General features: G+C 45.2%; 1 protein-coding gene across 1 annotated transcript in view; it reads right to left on the bottom strand.

The window, feature by feature from the left end:
• Bmp2k (BMP2 inducible kinase) overlaps window positions 1-18,744 on the bottom strand; it is a 99,848-nt gene extending 81,104 nt beyond the window's left edge. The window contains exon 1 of the mRNA XM_051170643.1: window positions 18,512-18,744. Coding sequence (XP_051026600.1) covers window positions 18,512-18,686 — 175 coding nt within the window. The 5' untranslated portion in view covers window positions 18,687-18,744. The remainder of the gene's footprint in view (window positions 1-18,511) is intronic.
• Window positions 18,745-21,159: the final 2,415 nt, after the last annotated feature.

Raw genomic sequence — 21,159 nt, 5'->3', positions numbered from 1 at the left:
CCTGGGTTAACACGCAAAGTCTGTCAACAACCAAGCCATCTAGAAACTCAGCTAGGGAAAACGTTGTTATTTTAGTACCCCCACTGGTAGCATATTTGTGACTCACTAGTTTGATCAAAGGACAGCAGCGAGGTAGAGTTAGTCAGTCTTCTGCCAGGCACATTAAGCCTAGGTGCTGCCTTACAAACAATTCATGCACTTTTGATAAAACAGCCAGTCACCGTGGATGAAGAGATGGCTCAGCCAGCTTCCTACCATTACAAAGGAACAGAGTTTGTCCCCAGCACCTGTGTAGGGCCACAGCAGCCTGTACCTCTAACCCCCAGGGAATCCAGTGCCCTCTCCTGGCTTCCACATGCATGCATACACACATACACATGTGAATAAATGAATGAATGAAATAATAAATATTCTAAAATTTCTTTAAAATATAAAATGTTCTTTTTAAAAAGCCAGTCATACTGAGATAGAACTTGTATATTAAACACATACACACAACATTAAAATCAGCATCAAAATTTCTACCAATTAAAGTAGTTGTATACAAATTAGACACCAGAGAGGAAGCACAAAAACAGGATGACAAAAGAAACATTCTTTATATAATCATGATGGTTATAAGTCTACAGGTACTATGTAAATAAGCTGTTACTAAAATATTTGAATGGCATTTCAAGTCACGAATTTAAATGAGTCAGAGAGTTAGTCAATTGATGAAAAAGGGGCCATGAATTTGAAGGAGAATGGGAGGGGTATGTGGGAGGACTTGGAGGGAGGAAAGAGAAGGCAGAAATGTGATTAAAATACAATCTTAAAAATAAATGTTATCTGCATGTACCTTTTATATACAATTAAATTTCTTTATATATAAATTTGTTTGAATATGTAACCAAGTACTTTTTCACAATTCTAGTACCATGTATTTATCCCCATCTTTAAACTGTCTGTTCAGCTGCTTTCAATGGTTACCAAATGTGTGCCAAGAACCCCTGGAGTCCAGCCCACTACAGGGAAAAAGAGAAGAAAGAAGGGAGGAAGGAAGGAAGAAGGAGGGAAGGGGGAGGGAGGGAGGGGGGAGGGAGGGAGGGAGGCAAAGAGTGAGAGAAAGAGGACAATGGGTTAAGTTTCTGAAAGGCACTCAACAAGTTTATCCATTTTTCCTTTGTTTCCTCTATCGGGCTTAGATATCTTCTGGGAGTAAGCAACCAGCCACTTTCTGATTGGATATAAGGCCCCTTTCATGAGGTAGAAGCCATTCGTGGCACTGTTAGAGGGCTGAGAACCTGTAACTAGGTAGGTCACAGCCCTAGGGGAGAATCTACTATCATTACTCTGTTAAACTGACACAATATTAACTCCTCGTAACTGATTGTTAAGCTCTACATCAGAGAAGTTTCTTCTCCCAGGAGATGGCAAAGAGCAGAGAGCCGCAACAGGTCAATATGCAGAGAGCTAGAGACTGCAGAGTGCCCAGCCCTAGCTGGGACATCTGTCACCATACCCTTCATCCCAAGGCTAGAACAGAGCACTGTGGGAGCCAAGACAGGGAAGGAAGAACATAAGAGCCAAAGTGCTGGATGACTTAAGAAATAGTGCCCTCCAGACACAACAAGGCAGTTGTGACAGCTTGAACAAGACTGGCCAAGCTCAAGCCTGACAAAATTACAGTATGGAGAGGGGTGGTAAGCCTACGTGAGGAGCCACTAGCATTCGATGGCTGCTAAGAGAAGCAGCCAATAATGGTGTGACCCCTGGTAGGCTGACCCTCCTCCACAGCAGGTCCAACACACAATGAATGGAAAAGTTCCTTAGACAATCAGAAGTTCCTACCAAATGCTCCAATATAAAACAATAATGATATTATCACTGACACTTCTTATCTGTGTAATCATAGTACATAGAGACATTTGAGTTTTCAGACAGGACTAGGGTACAGCTGGGAGGTACACTCTTTACCTAACATGTATATGCTAGGTTTGATTCCCAGCACCTCTAAAATAAAATAAAATTCAACAATTAAAATTCTGGATCGAACCAAGTGCCACAAACAGAAAGTACTTTGTCTTCAACACACTGAGCACTCAAGCAAGTTCTTACTCGGTTTAGATATGGATCCTTATGATGTGTGGCTGGTTTACAGAAGATAATTTACCTAAATGAGCGACTAGTCACAGGCACTTTTGGAGAACAGAACTATGACAGTGAAATTCTGTGCCAGTCTCTGAGTAAGAGAATGCATAGTTTCTTCCCTGAAACGTCTCAGGTGGCAGGCTTAGGGGCTGCCTGCTGACATGTTGAGTTTTTCTAAAAGTTTTTCTAATTTATTTGCACAATCAAACAACGTTTTATGCCATAGAAAACAATCAAGAAAGGTGAGAAGGCAAGTCATATTCAGCCCTGGTGAAGTTTCCTATGGCTAACAACGTTTATTAAATGTCCCCATAACCCGTGAGGTAGCACGTGCCTTGAATGCCAAGGAGTGGGTCTCTGAGTCTGAGGCCAGTGTGGTCTACACAGCAAGTTCCAGGCTGACCAGGGTCACACAGTGAGACTTTAATCTCAAAAAGAAAAAAGAAAGAAAGGGAGAAAGTTTCCTTAGCAGGTGGATAAGAACTAAAACTGCTTTTATCCATCCATTCCTTTAGAGACGGGCTTTCAACTTGCTATGTAGTCACAGCTACACAGAAGCTCCTGGTCCTTCTACCTTCAACCCCCGAGAGCTGGCACTACAGGCTTTCACCATCACAGTGACCAGCGGCCTCACAATGACTTCATTCTGATAAAAATGCATTAACTTTGTTTACTCTTTGGTACTCTTTTTCATATGTGTTTATATGAAGCTAACAACACGCTTATGTGAAAGAAGCCCATCACAAACTGACGAATACAGCGTTCTTCAGTTATATAGTCAAATCCAGAGACAGAAAGAAGGTGGCCAGATCTGGGTTAGGAGTGGACAGTAAGGTAACATCGGACAAACAAAATTAAAATAAAAATCTAAAGTTATTCCCATAACCTAAAAGGCACTTGCTGAGCCATCCTCTGTGGCCTTCAAGAGTCCATGCAGTTAAGCGGAGAGACTGTGAAACTCAGGCTGGTTTCTACACGACACCGCATTTTCCATGGTTTCCTTCCACCAAAGTTATACAATTTCTTTTAACTTCCACACTTTGTGACTTAAATTTTTTTTTTTTTTTCCCTACCACCATGATTCCCCTTGATCTGGGGAAAATAGTCCATTAAAAACATCCAGACAAGACATGCCTAGATAGGGAATGTAAGACTACATAACTAATCATGGGCAAATTATCAGCCTTCAAAAATCTGCATAAACAACATGACTTTTGCACCGATGAAAGGTTAATTCATGTACAATATAAGCATATGTGACTAAGCTTATGGCATTGCAGGACCTAACCAAAGAAAACGTCGCTGGATGGATTTTAAAAGGAGAGAGACAAGCTGGGCGGGCGGCTCACACTTGTCATCTCAGCACACTTGGGATACCCAGGTAAGAGGATCATGAGCTCCAGAGCAGCCTGGGCTAAAGTGTGAGACCCTGCCAGTACCACCCCCACGCACATCAGGGTCAGAGGAAGGGGAGAGAGAAAGAGACTGCCCCTAGAAAAGTATACTCAACACTGTCAATATGACAATTGCTTCATGTATGCAGATTTCATGTAATGTAGGTCACACTTCCAACACTGAAGAAATACCTAGAATCCTTACTGAACCTACAGTCTTCCATACATACAGTCTAGAGATTTAAGACCTAGATGGCGTTGAAGGATGCTGGAGCTGCTGGGTATGGTTAGCACACCCCTGATCCAGCCATCAGGAAGAAGAGGCAGGTGGAGCTCTGAGTTCCAGGAAAGCCAGGGCTACACGTTCCTGTCTACTAAAGATTAATGTCATTAACAAAGTAGATACAATGACCCCACTGTGGCGAGGTAGGGCTCACACTCATGGACTTCAGGACAGCGTGGCCTGTGACACCAGGAGCACTGGCATCACCTCGGCACGCAGAGGAATGCAGCAGCCCAGTCCCCACTCAGGTCATTATTCAGCCGTGAGCTTGAGAAGCAGTGTCAAAGGCTGGGTGCACCCAAGCTACCGTAACCCAGCTACAGCAGGCTCGGATGGAACCCCTCCTCACAGCGCCCATTCATAAAGCTTGAATAGAGCGTGTACTCTGACTTACCACCAACTTTTTCTCGACATTTCTCTGCACTGTCCTCCTACAGTGGAGCAGTCATTTTTAGAATTAGTGGACTGTGTTGGTCACCTTTCCGTTGCTGTAACTAAATACCTAAAGGAACTAATTAAAGGAAAGAAGGTTTCTTTGGCCGCATGCCCGTTTGAGAGCACACTGAAAAAAGAGAAACTACTAAACCCCTCTAACAAGAATAACAGAGACAAGTACCCTGAGCCTAAATAAGTAGCATCGATCATGTGCACAGTGCAGAGTCCAGACAACCAGCGATACAGGACCCGCCAGCCCTGAACAACACATCTAACACAACAGAAGCCACGTACAATTTTACATTCTCTGACAGTTACATTAAAAATATTAGTAACATTAATTTTAATAATACATTTCACTTATGATAGGCAGATTTGGGCCCAGGGGTCCCGCTCAAACTAAGGCACCAGCCAAGGACAATACAGGCGGTAAACTTTAAACCCCTACCCAGATCTAGCCAATGGACAGAACATTCTCCACACTTGAGTGGAGAGTGGGGACTGACTTTCACACGAACTCTGGTGCCTCATATTTGACCATGTCCCCTGGAGGGGGAGACCTGGTGGCACTCAGAGGAAGGACAGCAGGCTACCAAGAAGAGACTTGATACCCTATAAGCATATACAGGGAGGAGGAAGTCCCCCTCAGGAACAGTCATAGGGGAGGGGAGTAAGGGGAAAATGGGAGGGAGGGAGGAATGGGAGGATACAAGGGATGGGATAACCATTGAGATGTAACAAGAATAAATTAATAAAAAAAATAATAATAATACATTTCACTTGACCTAATATATACAAAAAAATCTTGTTTCAATATGTAACCAATATTATAAAACTATTAGGTGCTAGGCATTGTGGTATAGCGTATATTTAGCATGTGTGAGAGCCTGAGGTGAGTCCCTAGCACTAACTTCTTCAGGTAGGTAGGTAGGTAGGTAGGTGGATGGGTGGATGAAAGAGAGATAGGTATTTATAAATGTTGTGTCACCTTTCCTATCTATTTTAATAGTCTTTCCAGAAACTATGAATATTTCACTCTTTACTACTCAGGCAAAACATGACAATTTGTTTCTTAAAAACCAGTCACAATGTGGCATCTGAAACCGTATCATTCATTTTTTGTGTACTGTTACATTTAATATGCATGTGTTTGCTGCGTGCTTTGTAAATCGTGTACTAGAAAATACCAGCTCCAACCTATACAGCTGCTCTACTATACTTATTTTAATGCATTTGTTAATAATACCTGTCTCCTCAGCTGTTAAACTAATAAGGCTGTCAACCTCATCATGGCAGGTACACATATTCCAAAATTATAATTGTCTTTTGAAAGTTCAAATTCCAACATTAATAACACCTGTCAGTTGTTTTCCCAAAATGACATTCACTCCAGCACTTGAGAAAATTGGTTGCCAGATACCCAAATCTAAATGAATAATCAGTTTGTCAGCCATTCCTTCAAAAAAAAAAAAATGGTACCCCATAAAGCAGGATTCCAAATGCTTTTTCTCAATTATTCACCATGTATCATTATACAGCAAAAGCATTGATACGCATTTCTCATGTCTTCTAATGATATAAAACAGATAAACAGCCAGTAAGGTAGCAAAAAGAAGCTCAAAATCATAAGTGGTTAGGAAACAGACATGAAAGTCATGAGACTTCAGTCAGATATGCTGTAGGAAGCACAGAACACGAGCCCTGCAGAGAAAACAGAGCTGAAAAGCTGGGATCGCTGTAAAACAGTGCAAACACTATGAAAAACAGAATGGCAGTGCCTCCAAAAATAGGCACAGAATTCTCATATGACCTAGCAATTCCAGTTCTGAATATATAACAAAAAAACAGTAAAAATAAGGATTCAAGCACACATTTATATACCCAGCAACTGCAGCCTAAAGTAGAAACAACCCAAATGTCCATGGCAGGTTAATACATACCAAATGTGATATAAACACACAATGGAACAGCAGCATTCTTCAAAAGGATGGGGCTGGTTTTGGTGGCACATGCCAGTGATCCCAGCACTTAGGAGGCTTAGGCAAGATGGTCTTGATTTTCATCCCCTACCTTTTAAAAAATAAAAGAATCAAATTCTGATGCAAACTGTAACAGGGATGAGTCTTGAAGACACTGTGTTAAGAAAGCAAGGCACTAAAGACAAGCATTGTCTGCTGCTGATTCTGCCAAGCGACTAGAGGAGCCAAATCCCCCAACAGGCTAGTGGTTTTCGAAGGCACAAGGGAGAAACAGGAGTTCCCATTTAAGACCAGCCTTGCCCATCCCTTCATCTCTTCCCTTTCCTTCCAAGCCCAGCCGGCGGTGCTGGGTACTGCTCTGCTGGGACAGTTGATGAAACCAGTGCAGTTCCACACTACTTACCATAAAGATCACAAATACATTATTTCATTTATGACAGAGCTTCTGTAACCTGAGACAAAAGATTAAGTCAAATGAAGCTGGGTGCGGTGGCTTGAATGAGAAATGTTCCCTAGGGAAATTGGTCCCTTAGCTGGTGGTGCTGTTTTAAAAGGTTATGGAATTTCTAGGTCGTAGAACTTGGTTGGAGTAAGTACATCATTTGGGGGGTAGTTTATAGCCTCACCTACCTCCCGCTCCCCTACCCGGCCCCCTGTCTACTCCCCAACCCTGCTTCCTAGGAAAGCTCAGATGCCATCTCTCAGCTTCCTGCTCCGGCTGCTGAACCTACCTCCCTGAGGGCGGACCTCTAGCCCACTGCAATTGTAGGTCAGAACACCACAGGACTTTGTCAGAGCCGTAGAAAAGCAACTGATACGCTGGGGGGTTAAACTTTTCAAGTTAATCATAGTCTTGCCTCCAAAGTTACAGCACCTTATTAGATGATCTTCAGAAAGAATAAACCAGCTTTAATTTTGAAACGTGAGACAAAAATGTTTAGGAGCACTGTACCCCATACACCTCAGGCATTAATACTCGAGGTGCCTCCAAGGGACCAAGTGCACTAGTCCCCTCCCATCAGCTTGCCACGTCAGAAGTCCTGTGTGTACGCAGCGCCCATGAGAGGCAGCACTGCAGCTAAAGCTATGAGAGCTGAGGTCTCCGTCACTTACTTCACTTCCCACAGTTAGAAAAAGGACACAACTCAAATTAAATAATCAGTTCAATTATGAAAAATCTAATAGAGTATCGGCACTTTTTAAAGACTGTTAGTCAACAATACTAATCCCATTTAATAGGATATTTATAATATTTTCAAAAGGAGGCTATCTCTAATTTTCCAAAAGGTAAAAACCAAAAGGTAAAAACTTCACATCATCCATAGTGGCTCTTATAGTCTGAATATGAAATGCAGCCAAGTGGTTAAGTTCCTCGGTCCCTAGCTGTCAGCAGCATTTAGGGAGGTGACGGGAGCTTTCAGGTATGGCGGGACAGGCTCCGAAGGCGTGCTGCGATGCAAAAAACAAACTTATACTGTTCAAATACAAATCAAAGTATCTTGTTCTGGAAATTCATGAGATTAGTAAAAATCCAATTTTGAACAACTAAAAATCCATAAATGTGCTTCCTACATTTTCTTTGGATAAAACTATCACAAACATATAGTAAAAGAAATAAAATCCAGAGCTGGAGAGATGACTCAGGCGTTAAGATCACTAACAGCTCTTCCAGGGGATCCCAAATTCAATTCCCAGCAACCATATAGATGGCGGCTCACAACCATCTGTAGTGGGATCTGATTCCCTCTTCTGGTGTGCTTGAAGACAGAGCACTCATATACAGAAAAATACCTGAATAAAAATTAACAAAAATAAATAAAAACTAGACTCGTGAGGGACTTTTATTTTTCTATTTGATTTTTTTTTTTTTTTTTTTTAAGACAGGATCTCACAATCAAATTCTGAGCAATACTCCTGCCTCAGCCTCCTGAGTACAGGTTCCCCTGAGCCACCATGTCTGCATTACTTGCAAAGATTCTAAAATTATCATTTAAATAAGATGAAAAATGAGTGTGCTAGTATGAACAGGAAGTACTTTAAACTTTTTTTTTCTTTTTTTTTTTTTATTAATTTATTCTTGTTACATCTCAATGGTTATCCCATCCCTTGTATCTTCCCATTCTTCCCACCCTCCCATTTTCCCCTTATTCCCCTCCCCTATGACTGTTCCTGAAGGGGATTTCCTCACCCTGTATATGCTCATAGGGTATCAAGTCTCTTCTTGGTAACCTGCTATCCTTCCTCTGAGTGCCACCAGGTCCCTCTCTCCAGGGGACATGGTTTTAAAAAAAAAAAAGGCTCATGTTGAAATGTGTCCGGCTGGAAACCACTGAGCAGCGGCTGATTCTGGGGGCTCTGATATCATGTGCGAGTTCATCTGCTGGAAGGAACCAGGCCCACCAGGGGAGGAGCGAGCGCTGGGGTGGTACTTAGGAGGCAGTATGTGGCCACAGGCCCTTCTGTGTCCTGTCTGAGAGGAGCAGCTCTGCCTCACCAGGTCCAGACACAAAGTGAGGGCCACAGGCTGCCTACCAATCTGTCAGGAACCCTGAGCCCAATCTCCTCTTCCCTCTGTAGTCTCCCATCAAGACTCAGCACAAAGAGAAAACCACAGCACGACCTTTGCTAGACTAGAAGTCAGAATGGCATTGGGTGGAGAGTCTGAAGTCTAATTTGGAATATATAAATAGTAGTTTGATAAAAGGTTTTTTTAAATGCTAAATGCTGAGCAATCCATGTGACTATTTGTGAGGATGTGACCTGAGTTGCTGGATGAACTAGCCACAACACTGTACTAATAAGACTGCAAAGTTACTCCACTCCTAATCTTGCCTCAGCATACACAGACCTCACACACATCTCATGATACCCACATTACCGCAATTAGCCGTCTTATAAATGTGTTACTAATCACAGAAGACCTATCAGAAAGCCATGTAACACATTCATTTACCCAAATTCTGAAAAAAAAATTTTCAAAGTACACATCCTACCGCTTGCAAATCAGTACCATCACTTGCCCTACACAGAGGACAGGAGGACATTAACGGTCAGTAGCAGAGTCCATGACGCAGACCACAGAATGCAAGTGGGTCACTGCATGTGACACATCGTCATCATCACACTTCCTAGACAAACAGCTGACAGGATTCACTAGTGAAAATTTCACTATTTTGTTTAGCAATTTTAGTACAATATCTTAGTGATCCAAGAGTGAATAAGAAAATATAGACAACTGAGAATCTCATTCTCAAGAAACCAGTGAAGTGTGTAAGAAGTCTAAGGCAGTCCTAACAATGGCCTAGCCAACAAGGCCTGCAGCAAACAAGGAACTGTAGTGCTTGGGCAAGGAAGGGTGTGTCAGAACTCCTAGAAATCAAAGTATGGAAGAAGATCAAGATAATGGCGGTGTGCAATGAGCAAAAGTGTATAAAACACGGTTGCTCTCCTCTAGCCTCGTGCTGAGATTATGAATGTCCTAATCTAAGAACAAAGTCTGCTCCCGCTAGGAGTCCCACAGCTAGAGGAGAGGGCAGAGATGTCTCCTTCTTCCCAATCTCCTCCCCTCTCAGCCACCCACGCTATTAAGCCTCGCACTACCCCAGAGACAACTGAGCAGCCTCCAAAGGGTAAGAAGGGTTAGGCTAGGCAGCACCAGCCAGAACCGCCCAGCTCCCTCTCTGCACCACAGCGCCTTCCTTTAGTGAAGGGATACCAGTCGAGGGAACTCAAGCAACCACATGTTAAAAGTCACACCTGAGAAAAGCCCTGAAAACAAAAATTAACTACACATGTAAACAGAAACAAAACCCAAACAATCGGGAACCAATCCCACACTGTGTTTCTGTCCCTCTGGATAACACTAACCTATACTATCATCAAATACCTTACTTCAGTGCCTTCTTAGCTTCTACCAGCGGACATAGAAACAGGGCTGGGGCGGGGGCTCAGTGGTAGTGTGCTCTCCCATGTGAAGAAAAGGAGAGAGGGGCAGGGGACAAACACTGGCTGCAGCACAGCAGCTATGGACTGATGTCAGGCATGGCTGTACCTGCTCACACTGACTTTTTACGAGGCCTTCTGGTCACTTTTTAAGTCAAAAACTCAATCTTTCACAAACACGCTGAATACTACTATGAGTGCAATACCGTGAGAGGTAAAAATGATTGCAAGCCAAATCTTAAATGGGCTAAATTTTAAAATAAAGGTAACTCTTTATTGGAATAGGACAAAACTGAGTGTTGGCTGTCTGAGAGACAATTGCCACACATGGGGCCAAAGGCTGCAGCCAGATTTCAGAAGCAACCAGATTTGTTAAAGTAGTTGCATGTTAAAACAACTCCTACGCTACCCAATTCCAACAGGGGGCGAGACACGAGGGCAGGTATCTGCAGTCTAGGCAAATGTAACAGTATAAGTAAAAACTAAACTCAAATAAAGCAGAAGTGTATTGATCTTGCCTGCCAATTACATCAAAATACCACCAAGTGGATGCTGGACCAACCAGGGCTTCATCGCTTTGTCTACTTGTTGGCCCCTTTTGCCTGAGAGACTGTCACAACTTCAGGACACAGTACACAAAATAGACACTCACACTTAACTGACAACAAATTCCACAGAAATGTAAAGGAATCTTCAGTATACACAGCTCTCCATTTATTAAAATAAAAGCAAATGTCCATACTAATGAGATGATGCTCTCATTTGTTTATACGTAAGGAACTAGAGCTTGGCTAACTATTTGCTACTGAAGAACACAGAGCATTTTCAATGTGTTAGCTGATTAAAATTTTTACTTTATAGTCGTCAATGCTGAGAGCACTGCCTTATATAATACTCCGTATAAAACGGCAAACTTGAATTTAGAGCCATTTCAGAAACTGTTAAGAAACTCTGCTCCAGACCCAAGCCAAAATTCATTAAACAATTTTATTTTACAAAATTCAAACCAACAATTCAAATAATGATTTTTAAACACTGGAATTTAATGTAACACGGTCCAAACAGAAATTAATTTGATATGAGGAAACTATTAAATCTTTGCTTTTATGAAATTAAAAAATTCTGCTTCTAGAAAAGCAGAAAGCTGCTCAGTAAAGCACTGCAACTGGAGCCAGGATGCTTCGGGCAGCGTTTTGGTGGAGTCACACAGTCAACCAGCACGCTCTACGCAGAGTGTGATGCCCCTCTCAGAAGCAGACTGCAGTGGGGGCTCCCAGGGCAACAAAGCAGGCTGCCAGAGCACCTCGGATTCACTACACACTTGATTTTGAATTAATTTCTGGTCTTTGTCATTCAGAAACTTTTCACTGTTCCCAAAATTTTTTGCACACACACATAGTTATCTAACTCATGGGGTGGTGACCCACAGTTTAAGAAGCTGGAATATAAACAAAACATCCATTTCTCACAGTTCTAGAGACGAAGCGGCCTAAGATAAAGATGCCGACAGAGTCAGTGTAGGAAATAACCGACACAGGATAAGTGTGGGGCCTGTTCTGGGAGCAAGTTATCACAATTCTAGAATCAGCTTTCACTAAAAGCTTAAAACTAAACATGAATCTAAGCTCTGCCCATACCCACTGACCTCTGGCATGCAATGCACCGTTGGATACTGTCACACATTTCCTTTTTATTCTTCTCACACATTAAATCCATGTCTGAGGAGAGGAAACAACATTTCCTAAGAGTTTAACTCAACACAGAAGACATAATTACTGGATGTGTACTCAGGGCAGGGCCCAGGATAAGGCTGCTGCAGCGCCATGGACTACCTCATGGTGCCCAGAACGGAGCTGTCTCTGCGCTTTCCTTGTCTACGCCTTTCTTTTCTAACCACTTCTGTAGAGGGAAAAAAAAAGTATGTCACTGGGATAAGGTAACTCTAAGGGGACCCCATGGCTATTCTTTAAGTTAAAGCGATTAAGTGAAACAACACTTTGAATTAATTTGCCTTCACAAAAGTAGAAAATTCAGGGTCCCCTGGCCCAAGTAAAGATTTTGATGGTCCAATAAAGAACTCTTCATTGGTACTTTTCAGCTTGCAAATTGGGTCTTTTAATTCTATTAAAAACATGTGGTTTGCAACAGAAACCAGGACTCTGTGAGCTCCCTCAGTGGGTAAAAGCACATGCCTGGAAACTTAAGTTCAACTCCAGATCCCATGGAAGCAAGAGAAAACCAATTCCCAAATGCTGCCCCTCTGACCTCTGCACAGGTGCATGCGCCAGGAGGCTCCCGTCTACGTTAGCAGTAAGTAGAAGCAAACTACATTTATCTTTAAAAGACAAACAACGTCATCATAGCTGGATGACCATGGGCGAGCGCGTACAGCAACTTGCAAAGACAACATCAATTAAGAGAGTCTCTCTAGCTGGGGGGTGGTCGCCCCGGCCTGAATCCCAGCACTGGGGAGGCAGAAGCAGGCCGATCTCTTGAGTCAAGGTCAGCCTAGCTAGATCTCTGAGATCCAGGACAGCTAAGGCTACACAAACAAATGCTGCCTCAAAACAACCAAAAAGAGAGAGGGAATGTGTGTCTTTCTAGTCCCCCAAAGTTTACTATCTCCTAGGGGAGGTAAGAGACCAACAATAATTAAGTAACTACCTTAGTGTTTCTAAGTGCTAACATAATTACATTTCAAAACAAAAGACTGAGTATGATACAACAGAAAAAAGCAAGTGTCCACGGGAAGGAAGAGCTATCATAACCATTAGCTAGGGAGCAGGGATTACACAAAGTAGCGTGACAGGCACACACAGCAGTGAGTCACGGAATAACAGGAAGTAGAGCAGCACACTGAGGCTGGAGCAGAGTCCAGGAGGAGAACTGTAAAGGTGGGTTGAGGAGCACACATCCGCAGCTGTGAATGCCTGGCCAGGAAGTGGACCAAGTAAGCACAGCTCCAGTCCTCTCCTGAAACAGCCCAGTTTCCCTGGCAGCAGATCCACACCCGTCCCCAGCTCTGGCAGTCTGTCCTGCCTGCTCTAAGTCCGTGGTTCTAGTGAGTGGCTCCAGATGCTACAGCAACAGTAGCAGGGTCTTGGCCAGACATACAAACTTTTGAGAAGTGAGAAGCAGCCTCAAATTCTGCATTTTAAGATCAGATGTTGGCAAGATGGCTCAGTAAACTGAGTTCTGACTTGCACAGGTGTACTGCAGCATGTGCATACGCACTCACACACAAATCAATGAAAAACAAACAAACTTGTTTTTGAAAATGTTTTTGGTTTTAGACCAATGTTCTACAGGAGTTCGTGCATGAGCCCTGCCTGTCTCCCTACCCCCGCCTCTCCTCGGGCTTCTTTTAACAGCCAGCCCTAACAGGCCCTGACAGGATGTCCCCATCTCTATGCCCAGGCATTACTGCCGAGCTTCAGACCACACACCCAAGTTCCATTAGGCATGTCCTCTCACCCTGCTCCATAGTGTCCCAATGCCTCCCCCAAATCTGTCCTGTACTTGACTTAGCAAATGCTACCTCCATGAAGAGCTGCGGAAGTAAGTCATGTTGGCCTCCCTCTTAACCCTCAACACGAGCCCCCGAGGGCCTCACATCTGAACACGGCAACACTCTGCTCTCCACTCTGTCAGTTTTAATCATTTTCATTCACACATTCTCAACCATTTTCTATCTGGCAATCTATATCATCATAGGGAATCAGGGGGGTACCAGTTTACACTCTTCAATATCTTCCTATTACATTCAAAGAAACCCAAACTCAGCCTGCCATGCAGGGCCCGGTACCCTAGTGCCCTGGTCACCACCACCCTGGGAGCCCTGCTCACACATGAGCCATCTCCACGGCCCCTGCTCTGAGCACTTTCAGCTCCCGCCAGCCTTCCTCACACAGTGACTGCTCCCTCCTGGCCTACGGTCATGTCTCCCTACCTAACACTTCCTGCCCTTGGGCTTCTGCTAAAGTGCTGAAAGGCTTGTTTCAACTCCCTAAACTCAGTTATTTGGAGACCATAAGCTTGCTCTTCACTTTTAACCACATTAACCACAGCATTTTTGCTTGTTTAACATTTGCCTGCCATATTACCCTACAAGTTGGACTGAGTTAGAGAGCGGCTGCACTTAACAAGGCTGTGGGATGCAACAGCTGTTGATGTTTCTGTGAAATTCTTCCTCCCTCCTTCCTGTCCTCTCTTAGGAACATTAACTGGAGTCACTGGGAAGCCAAAGATGATTTCTGCAAGTAAGATATTTACAATCATCATTTCCTACAAAATTAGTGCACTATGTTTCTACTCTCCTATAAAACTAACAGTGAGGAGCAGTTAATATTTAGCCTCCATTCACGCACTCCAAGCCATTAGTGCTGACAAAACTAAGTTCCTGCCTCCAGTATACTGACAGAGGCACAAACCCATAACCATATCAGTAGTTCTCTCCCCACACTGAGTACCATGCCTATTCAGCCCAGGTAACCTCGAGATTAACTGTCTCAGCACATCGTCAGTGTTCTAACCTGGACATGCCCTTTAAGGACATGCCCATTCTGCATGTGGAAAAAATAAGCATCATCAAGAACCCACGTGAGCACAGTGTGTGTGGTGCATGTTCACAACCCCAGCACTTTGAGAGGTGCAGGTAGGTTTTCAGACTCAGCTACACAGTAAGTCTTAGGGCCTGCCAGGCTAAGGCTTGTTTCAAAAAAGCAAAGCTGAACAAACAAGCATTCTCCCTTCTTTCAAACTCCCTACACTACCATTAGAACCCTTCTTTTGGATGTACAGATAAAAACAAACCAGTCCTACCTTTTAATAAAAGCTTAAAGGCTACACTGAATTATTTGTGCTTGACAAGTGGATGCTGTCTCAAGCTAGCATTGGCATGAGACTCTGTCTCGTTTTAAAGCTCAAAGTCAGGATTAGTTCAACTCCTAAAAATGAATCATTTTGGGGAAAACACAAAATGCCTCACTGTGGCATTAGTCCTCCAAACTTTCAATAGAAACTGAAAGGGGAGAAGTTACAAGCATTTTCAAGCATATACATGCTTGACTAGAAAGACAATAAAACAAACTGTTTGACAGAGAAAACTACACCAACAGTTTAACTCATATAAAAGTACAGCCCTAAAATGCTTTCACTGTAACTAAAGTGCACAAACCCATGCACACATTCATATTGGTCATCATTCCAGCATCCTGTGTTTGTCACTTTGTTAACTTGCTAAAGTTTACTCTAATTCCCCATCACTCTTCTTGGCACTTTGATGGTCATTTACAGATATACACAAAGGTAGAAAACTGAACCTCTTGACTTGCATGTTCTTACTTTAGCTCTCATACTGTCAGTAAGTGTCCTTCCCACGGTAAGTGCAGTGTAATCTTTTTCTCATTTGCTTTTTACTGGTGATGTCTGTGTTTAAACTGGTTCTGGAGCACAGTGCAATCTAGAGTTCCCAAATCCAAGAAAGGCTAGGGTTTCCCTACAAAGACAACATGGTAGATAATCTTCATTTTGGCCTGAGTTAGAGATCATGAAGTGCTAATGGATCGCTAACATACATTGAATCAGGTGTCTTCAGACACAAATGCACACAGGACAAAGCACATATATAAATGAGCCCACAAAGACGTGAAGCGAGGCTTAGCGGTCCCCTACCCTGTCATTTGCCCTGGAAGCAACGATTCAGTATTTGCTAAGCCAGTGTTCATTCTGACTTCTGAAACATAGTTAATTACACAGAGTATAAGACAGAGGCTGGTTTATTGAAAAGACAAGGGGATCACTCAGAATGGAACACCTCTATACACACACACACCCCTCAAATGACAAGCAAGTCTGTCACTTTTTGATTAATCATCCGTCAATGTGAGCCAGACTTGTGCTGAGATGTACAGAATCACCAAAAGTAAAGCAAGTATTCTTTTAATCGTGTGCTCTCTTAGAAAGGGAAGAACTGCACACAGGAAGGAAGCCCAGGGAGGCCCAGGGCTTCTAGAGATTTAAACCTGTTCCCAGAGTGTCAACACAGGAAATTCCATCTCTCCTAAGAGTTTCTTCAACCTTTGTTTCCACCTAGCACTTGATCACTCACTAAAACCAAATATGTAAATAAGTAGGCATTTGGTATTTTCCTTGTTTTTGAGTTGGGGGCTGGGGGGGCTCTCTTTGTAGCCCTGTTGTCTTGGAACTAGTTATGTACACCAGGCTGGCCTTGAACCCACAGAGATCCACTTGCCTGGGATTAAGGGAGAGCATCACCACGCCCCACAATTAATGAAATAAATTTTAATGAGGCAGACAGAAACCAAAAGTAAAGTGCTTGCCAAGCAATCATCAGGACTAAAACTCAGATCCCCATTTTCCATGTAAAAGCTGAGCAAGGTGGCCTTCTTCTGTAACCCAAGGCCAGCAGAAAAACAAAACCAAAACAAAACAGAACAAAAAGCAGGCGGGTCCCTGGAGCTCCCTGGCCTGCCCAGCCAGATGTGTGAGCTCTGGGTTCAAGGTCTCACAATTTAAGGTGGAAAGCAACTGAGGGAGATACCTAACGTTGCTCTGCACACACGTGTACACAGGCACGTGTGTACACAGGCACGCATGTGCAGGCACCCACAGATACACAAACAGGCACACATGAAAAAAACATCAAAGATAAACACTTCAAGCAAAGGTCAGTGGGAACCACAGCCCGTGTGCAATCCCGGCACGGAAAGGCTGAGTGAGATGGTGGAAAGTTCACGGCTTGGTGAAGTCTGGTGATATGGCCTGTCTTCAATCTTTATTATCTCTCTCTCTCTCTCTCTCTCTCTCTCTCTCTCTCTCTCTCTCACACACACACACACACACAGAGAGAGAGAGAGAGAGAGAGAGAGACAAATGAGCACTTCAGCAGTGATGTCAGTACTTTGTTACTGAGTGTGCGGTAAGACAGGGCTGTGTTAAAATGTACAGTCTACTGGTCTTAAAACTAAATAAAAGACCTACCTGAAAATATCACTACTAAGCTACTACTTAAGTATAGTGTGTGCGCTAATGGCCACCAGTGCTCAACACCTACAGCTCAACTTAACCAACACCTGAAGCTCACGTGGAATATAGGGCCAGCAGAGTTTGCAATGTAGCAAATCTATCAAAACCACTCACAGGCATCCTTCTGGAAATCTGAGGGCCCGTTCCCTCCACTCACCAAGGCTCAGCAGAGGTGGTCAATTAGAGCACTGGCTTGCAAAACCAGGACACACACCCCTGATAATGTAAGTTTGCAGCCCCCCCGGCTTTCTCCTCACTGCGGTTTCCTATTGTTCATGGAATTTCAAGACTACAAGTGGAGTCTGCCTTGTTTTCAAGCCGTGTCAACAGCGTAACTAGAAAATCAGAATATCAAGACTTCTCATCACAGACTCTTTTTTTCCCCTTATTTTTAAAAGTCGCTTATCAATAGGAAATATTCTTGAGAATATTTTCAACTTACTTAATACTCTGCATTCAAAGCTTCAAAGGTTAAGGCGGCACGCAATAAGAAATCAGAAAGTTTTCTACAAGCGAATTACACCAGAAAAACAAAACTAAAGGCAACCATGTTTTTAACATGGAGTTTTTTTTTAACATGGAGTAAACTTTTTTATGTGTGTAACTAAACTTTTACCTGCTGCCTTAACCTCTTTCAGACAATAAGAGCCACCAAAGCCTCACAAGGGAAAGTTAAGCTGTTCCTCTTCGCCTTTTAATGTACTAACAAAATAACACGCTGGGCGGACAAAAACAGGACCTTCTCCCGGGAAAACCATTCTAAACAACAAAGATAAACGCACTTCAAGTTTACTTCCCCACCCCACCCCCAAGTAACCACTTAACTGAATTTGGAGACAGTGCGAACACGCGAACACACACACACACACACACACACACACACACACACACAATCTGCATACATACAAACATATACACAGTGGGTTGGGAGTCCTGTTTTGTTTTGTTTTGGCTTTTAGAAGTAACAAACCCCAGCGGAGTCCACTGCCCTGCGTGTCGGGGACACCCGCCAGAGCCACAGCTGGCAGAGCAGTGTCCCAAGCACTGCTCCATCTGACCCTCTAATGAGTCACGGGGTCCAAATCATGACACCACATCACTTACTGGGACGTCTTCTATTTCTCCCCTCGCGCCAGGAAGCACAGAAAACGATTTCAAACTCCCAAGCAGGCATCCGTGCCCGCAGCGGGGCCGCCAAGCGGCTTCAAGCCCCAGCCACTCAGCACCCGCCGGGCCAGCCCCGCAGCCACCGTCGCCGCCACACCCCGGCCTCCTTCACCTGCTTCCCGCCGCGCCCCTACCTTCGGCCAGCGACTCCTCCAGGGTGACCTGGTAACGGCCGACGGCGAACACCCGGACCCCCACGGACGAGCCTGCGAAGCCGCCGCTGAGCCCGGAACCCGCGGCCCCGCCAGCCGCCGCCCCGCCGCCGCCGCCGCTGCCCTCCGACTTGGGCATCCGAGAGAACTTCTTCATGGTCCCGCTGGCGCGCTGGAGGGCACCAGGAGGACACGAGGGCGAGAGCCGCGACCCGCGCGGCGCGGCGCGGGGCGCGGCCGACCGACCGTCCGTTCGTCCGTCCGCGAGGGGTCTCCGCCCTTCGCGCGCGCGAGCGAGCGAGCGAACGAACGAGCGTCGGTGCGCAGCGGCTCGCCGCGCCTCACATTCCGCGCGTCCCGAGCGCGCAGCCCCGGCCGCCCGCTGCAGCTGCCCGGCGCCCGCAGAGCGCGGCGGGGGGGAAGGCGGGGCCGGGGCGGGGCCGGGGCGGGGCCTGGAGCGAGGGGCGCGAGCCTGGGGGGGAGGGAGGGGCCGGCCGAGGTGGGCGTGGCGCCCGGCCTTGCGGCCCCCGCACCCTGGAGACCTCAGCGCGTTCGCGCCGGGCCCAGACCGACGCCGCCCGCCTCTTGCAGCTCTTGGGGGCGCGGCGCCGGTGCCAACCGCTGGCGGAGCCGGGAGCCGGGCGCCGTGCGCAGGCGCGCTGTCCGCGCCGCCGGAAATGACGGTTCCGGCCCGTGTCACGTGGAGGAGGATGGTGGGGCAGCACCACGGTGGGGGCTGGGGATAGGAGTGGAGTCCTGGTCCCGCGCGGGGTCCGTCGGGCTGCTCGGATTGGAATAGTGTCTGTCGCTCTGCGGGGGGTCCTTAAATGCCGCCAGCAACTTAACCCTCTCTCGGAAACTGCCGGCTTTGAGCCTCAGCCAGTTTTCCAGGCTCTCTCCCGAGAGACTTGGTTTTCCGGGCGCCCCGGAGCGTGGGCGGAGGAGCGTCCTGAAACTCGCAGGTTCCCGTGGGCGACCTGCAAAGCCCAGGTGTCCTCGCACTGTGCCGGATGTTTGCTCTCGGGAGCGTTCTACGGTCTAAGAATTATTTAGGAACGCTTTAAAAGGCCCGCTGTAAGCGACGTAGGAGCTGTGCGATTGTGTTCAGAACAGGTATTAAGATCATTTTTGAAGGCCATTAACCGATGTTGGCTGGGAAAACTTAACCCAGTCGCCCAATGTCACGCGGCCAGGAGCATCAGAATTCTTAGTTACTCGCTTTGGGCCGTTCTGAAGAAGTATGTGAGGGTCAGATCCTTAACAGTCCGGCATATTTAAGACTGGAAACAGGCAGCAGTTTCTGGTCCCACCCTAACAAAAAGATGTGCCCTTTTTGAAAAAGAATGTCGGGTCGCTTCACTTTTCATAAACTGCAAGAGTCTCGCGCCTGCGGGATGGGCACAGGAATGTGAGCAGAAGGCATCTGGGAGCGGAAAGGGTTGGCAGATGTAGAAAGGTGCGAAGATAGAAGAGGATTCTCGCTCCAGACCGCTTTCTGGTGGTTTCACTTTTGTGGTGGTGGAGTCACAGGTAGCCTGAGCTGGCCTGGAACTCATTACCTACCTGAGCTAGCCTTGAACTTGTGATCTTCCTGTCTCCACTTTGCCCACAAGTACTAGGACTATGAGCATCATTGCCAGGCCTAGCTTGGCCTCCTTTTTTATATATAGAAAGCAGGTGTCGTAGCCCAAGGCTCATCCTAGCTGAACCATGAATTCGAGGCCAGCCTGCAGTGCACAACAAGATCTTTTTTTATTTTTAAAAAGTTAATCATAGTAATGTGCTGAAGGGCTCCAATGTATTAAGCTAAAAAGTTATGGTTTTTTTTCCAGCCTGATAATGTTTCCGGACTCCAGCACACACCTGTGAGTCTCTCTCCACCTATAGTTGTTTATCATACCTTTTAGTGAGATAGGAAATATGATGAAACAAAACACTCTGAGCTCAGAACCCTCTGTGTTCTTCCCGTCAGCTACTTGAGGAGAAGCTGTCTCTCCAGCGCTCCCAATTTAGGCATTTCTGCCGCATAACCCACTAAACTGACATTCCTCATCCGAAAGGCCTGACCTTTCAAGTACATTCCAGCTCAGTGGAAGTCGGATCATATGTCAGATGATTGATGTGTTGTGTCACTTGGGAGTTTCCATTTAGAAATGAGCTGGCCATCTTCCTTACTGTGAGGAGTCGCACTCCAAGCAGAATAGTGGAGACATGTAGTCATTTCATTTGTCTGGAAATTGTCTCAGTTCAACAAGAAGGCTGGGCCTCATAGAACTTAACCACATCGGAACACTAGAACAGAAGTCTCTAACCATAATGCCATCGTTGTTTTGGTAAATAAAATCACTTTGTTAAGCCGGGCGTGGTGGCACACGCCTTTAATCCCAGCACTCGGGAGGCAGACAGATCGCTGTGAGTTCCAGGCCAGCCTGGTCTCTACAAAGCAAATCCAGGATAGCCAAGGTTACACAGAGAGACCCTATCTCGAAAAACAAACAAACAAATCACTTTGTTGAACACACGTATACCCCTTGGGATTTTGAAAGTTAATGTTTAGAACCCTGCTGAAAACTGACCACCACCAAGACATCTGTTGAGTTGTGAGCAAATATGCATGCAAGCCTGACAGC

The sequence above is a fragment of the Acomys russatus genome, chromosome 28, assembly GCF_903995435.1.
Source record: "Acomys russatus chromosome 28, mAcoRus1.1, whole genome shotgun sequence".
Classification (NCBI taxonomy): Eukaryota; Metazoa; Chordata; class Mammalia; order Rodentia; family Muridae; genus Acomys; species Acomys russatus.
The sequence above is the reverse complement of the archived record's forward strand: the minus strand, read 5'-3'. Positions and strand labels throughout refer to the sequence as shown.